Here is a 4865-nt window from a genome sequence, read left to right as displayed (position 1 = left end):
ACATGCTTGAATATCATATTGTTAACTAGCTATTTCTAGGTTCTCAATGTAAATCAAGATGAGGTATTATCAACTAGATTCTTTATTTCCTTCTAGCTACTAAACTAGGGAGTCTTAATTTGCAATAAATTATGTAATGGGAAGCATGCTTGAATATCGTATTGTTAACTAGCTATTTTTAAGTTCTCAATGTAAATCAAGATGAGGTATTATCAAGTAGAGTCTTTATTTCCTTCTAGCTACTAAACTAGGGAGTCTTAGTTTGCTCTGCTTGATTTAGGAAAAGACCAAGTAATCAAAATCTTTATTATAAAGAAATTAGGGACAAGTGAATTATTACATGGTATCCTAAATTAGAGTTGGGAGAACTTGTCTCTTAGTGATGCAGCTTTTCTTATTCTGATCCATATTTGCAAAAGTCAACAATTTTTTCATGTATTTGTGTTTGTTATACCTAACAAAACCCATACCGAAAATGATATTATTAGAGTTCTAGAACAAAATTTTAAATTCATTTGATAAGAGCTACATAATTCAATCTAACACGTATCAAATTTAATACAAGGTAGATCAAAGAGTAGACTTTTATATGTATATTGAATGCTATTTATATACCAACAAACTGCTCTTTTAATTTTTAACAATAAATTTACAAGTCAACAACTTTTATGGCTATTAGTATAATCGACATTAATTGCCTTGCCCCCAACAAAATATTGTTTCAAAACTGTAGTAGATATTGTATGAAAGTCAAATCAATTTATTATATTTCGTTATCGACAGCTCATCGAATTGCATTATTGTGCAATGAGCCATATCAAGGCATGCAAATTATTGAGGGGTAAAACGGGTCACAAGTTTGTAGAACGTGTTTTATATTAAATAGCTGTACATTGTAGTTAATATACTATTTCTTTCTTAGATTTTTGGCATATATCTTTTAAGTGTTAATTTAAGTTAGCTACTGTGGATTTTGTTAGGGACTTGTTAAACATCATTTAGTTTTTATTCTTAGCGTATTTTTAAAGTTTAATAATGTTTTCTAAGTCAATTCAACTTTCCCCTCTCGTGCGTTGAGTTTTTTTTCTTTCTAAGATTAAAAATTAAGTTGAATGAATTTACAAATGCATCAAATTTATCAGACAAAAGCGATGCTTTATAGGTGCTTCTGTTGATTATAAGTAAGATGAGAAGGTCACTTGAATTCTTCACTGCACTACATCTTCCCTTCCCTCAGGGATTATATTTTCCTCTATCTTTGAATCCAAAATGCTTTCTCTGTTAGCGTTATTCCTTTTAGCTTTCACACCTGTAACAGCTCATACATCACACAAGGCTTCTTATTCTGATCAAGATGCACTTTTGGCTTTCAAGAAGGCGGTGCTAGTTGACCCATATAAATCCTTGATCAATTGGACTCCAAATGTTACCTTCTGCAACTGGACTGGTGTCGCCTGTTCTTCTCGCCGGGAGCGTGTGATTTCCTTGAATCTCACAGGTATGGCTTTACTCGGTTCCATTTCTCCTTACCTGGGAAATCTCTCTTTCATTTCAACGCTTTCTCTTAAAAATAACAGTTTTGAAGGCCAAATTCCACCTCAGTTGGGAAGGCTTTTTCGCTTGAGAATACTTCGATTGTCTAGAAATGATTTGGAGGGCTCCATTCCAGCCGAGTTAGGAGACTGCCGCTCTTTGCAATCCCTTACTCTGTCTTATAACAATCTGAGTGGCAGCATTCCACCACAGCTTGGACTTCTGTCAAAGTTAGAGACCATAGCATTAGGAGTAAACCAACTGACAGGTACAATTCCAGCTTACATGGGAAACATGTCCTCCTTAACTCAATTGGATTTGGGCACAAACAGACTCCATGGTAATATTCCTGACGAATTGGGTATGCTTAGTCAGCTCACACTGCTCTTGCTTGGGATCAACCTCCTGACAGGACCTGCTCCCAGTTCCCTTGTCAACTGCACTCGTCTCCAAACTTTGGATTTAGTTGACAACCAATTAATTGGTCACATTCCATGGCAGTTTGGGAAACTAGTACAATTGCAAAGCTTGCTCTTATGGGGAAACCAACTCACGGGAGAAATCCCAAGCTCGCTGTCCAATTGCACTCAACTTCAAGAGCTTGTATTAGACATTAACAAATTAAGTGGTATGGTGCCCTTAGAGTTCGGTTCATTGCTCCAGCTTACTGAGTTTGCTGTACGTCAAAATTATCTTGTGAGTGGAAGCAACCATCTGTCTATCCTAACAGCCATATCTAATTGCTCCAAATTAGAAATATTGGATTTGGGAAGGAATAATTTCGCTGGCGTCATAACCCCTTCAATAGGTCTCCTGTCAGGTGATCTCTCGCTATTTTTTCTGGATTCAAATCAAATTGAAGGAAGCATACCGGGCGAGATTGGCAATCTAACAAAATTGACAAGGATAGATTTTAGCGGCAACCGGTTCAGTGGGAATATACCAACCACCCTCAGTAAACTTCTAAATCTTGAAAGATTAAGTCTGGCCACAAACAACTTACAGGGAAGAGTTCCAAACAGTTTGGGTGCTGCAAAAGGTCTTGGGTTGTTATCACTAAGTGAGAATGGGCTGTCAGGACAAATTCCAGATTCTCTTGGCAACCTGTCACAACTTCGCTACATCTATCTTGACCACAACAACTTGTCTGGAGAAATACCTGCTAGTTTAGGGAGATGCCGATCTCTGATGCTGCTGGATTTGGCTTACAACAGTCTAGCGGGCAGTATACCTCCAGAAGTTGCTGGTCTTAAAGATCTTCAATTCTATTTCAACGTGTCCAGCAATATGCTACAGGGTTCTCTCTTAGAAATGAGTAACTTGGTAATGGTCCAAGCTATAGATGTATCTATGAACAAGTTTTCTGATGGCATTCCTAGCGCACTGGCAAGCTGCATAGCACTAGAGTATATAAATTTATCTTGGAATGCATTTTCAGGGCCGATTCCTGCATCTCTTGCAAAACTGGTAAATCTTCAAGTCATGGACCTTTCCTCCAATAATTTGACAGGTACAATACCAGAGAATTTTAAAGATATGAAAATGCTCCGCCATGTCAATCTTTCTTCAAACAGGTTAACTGGAGAGGTCCCACGAGGAGGAGTTTTTGCGGAAATGGATGTCTCAGGACTTGTCAATAACCTTGGCCTGTGTGGCACATGGATAAACTTACCGGCATGTTCTCATTCCAAACACAATCATCCATCACTCTCCAAGAAGGTGATAATTCCTGTTGTGGTCGGTATTTCAATTTTCATTCTGTCTTTTCTGGTGCTAGCATTTTCCTATATATCAAGGCAGAGAAAGATATCTCTTCTCGATGTGTGGCCCCCACGAATTTTATATGATGAACTTGTAGGTGCAACTGGTGGGTTTAGTGAGGCAAATCTTATAGGCATCGGTGGCTTTGGATCCATTTATAAAGGGGTTTTAAAAAATGGTAAAAATGTTGCAGTTAAGGTTTTCAACTTTCAAGATGAAAATGCTCACCAAAGTTTTAGCAAGGAGTGTAAGATTTTAAAAAGAGTCAGGCATCGTAATATAATCAGGATCATATCGACTTTTTCTAATCTTGAGATTAAGGCTTTGGTTCTTCCATTCATGTCAAATGGAAGTTTGGAAAAATGGCTATATCCTTCTGGAAGAGATGAATGCATCTTAAATTTGAGTGATCGGTTAAGGATAGCAATAGAGATAGCACATGGAATGGCATATTTGCATCATCATTGTTTTGTACAAGTGATTCATTGTGACCTGAAACCTAATAATATACTATTAGGTGATGATATGACTTCATATGTAGCAGATTTTGGTATTTCCAAATTATTATTTGGGGATTCTATGGATTCATTAACTTTTACAAATGCACTGAAAGGATCTATTGGCTACATTGCACCAGGTATGGATTTTACATTGTTATTATTATGATGTCATATATTATATAAAATGCTCCAAATAGATTGAAAGTTACTAATCATTATGTTGAACTGTAGAATATGGAATGGGTGGAAGAGTTTCAACAAAAGGAGATGTATATAGTTATGGAATTCTACTTTTAGAGTTGTTGACAAGGAGGAAACCTATGGATGACATGTTTGTAGAAGGAACCAATCTTCGCGGATGGGTAGGAATGAATTTTCCAAATAAAATTACAGAAGTGGTTGATAAGGCCGTCCTTACAAATGTCAATGAATCGGAGATGACAATGGCTTTGTCATGCCTCACCCATTTAATGGAAGTGGGATTGGTTTGCACAAGGGAATTGCCTCAACAACGACCAAACATGGCAGAAATAGTTGATAGATTGGAGAAAATTAGAGATACATTTAATGGTATTCATGAAGGTTTTCAATTACCAATAGATATCTCACATTTGATTGAGGATACAGGTCATGCCAGAATTATGAATCCAGACAACCATGAAAACTGGTCTACATCTACATACTAGATTGTTAAGCAAAAGTTCCAAATGTTAATGCTTCTTTTACTACTTTTTCATTTATTAGATGATTTATTTTGAGTGTCATATAAGCATTAGAGAGAAAGATTGGGAGGATATTTAAGCTTGAGGTTTTTTAAATAGTATAGAAAAAAGTGAGGAGATTCAAGGTTGGCATGTAAAATTTAAAAGAAATCCAACTTCAATAATATAAGCATGATTATTAACAATAAATTTTAGAAGCTGAATTATATCAAAGAAAATTGTAATACTCATTATTATCTTCAAATTTTCATTAAAAATGGAAAAGATTCAATAGGAATGAAAACTAGTTTTAATAGAAAATTTATATGTTTATTTTTTGGAGTTGCACAATTTCATAATATAAGAGCTT

General features: G+C 35.9%; 1 protein-coding gene across 1 annotated transcript; it reads left to right on the top strand.

The window, feature by feature from the left end:
• The first annotated feature begins 1269 nt into the window (after window positions 1-1269).
• Window positions 1270-4480, top strand: LOC131875056 (putative leucine-rich repeat receptor-like serine/threonine-protein kinase At2g24130). The gene is made up of 2 exons (XM_059219067.1): window positions 1270-3931; window positions 4026-4480. The coding sequence occupies exons 1-2, from the start codon at window positions 1270-1272 to the stop codon at window positions 4478-4480; spliced, it is 3117 nt and encodes a 1038-aa protein (XP_059075050.1).
• Window positions 4481-4865: the final 385 nt, after the last annotated feature.

Source organism: Cryptomeria japonica, chromosome 4 (genome assembly GCF_030272615.1).
Source record: "Cryptomeria japonica chromosome 4, Sugi_1.0, whole genome shotgun sequence".
Taxonomy (NCBI): Eukaryota; Viridiplantae; Streptophyta; class Pinopsida; order Cupressales; family Cupressaceae; genus Cryptomeria; species Cryptomeria japonica.
Note: the sequence above shows the minus strand (reverse complement) of the source record. Positions and strands in the feature narration are given on the sequence as shown.

Bases quoted from the DNA above. Each gene is read 5' to 3' on its own strand.
- LOC131875056 (XM_059219067.1), top strand. From the start codon at position 1,270: ATGCTTTCTCTGTTAGCGTTATTCCTTTTAGCTTTCACACCTGTAACA. The intron at 3,932-4,025 runs GTATGGATTTTA...GTTGAACTGTAG, and splicing joins TATTGGCTACATTGCACCAG to AATATGGAATGGGTGGAAGA.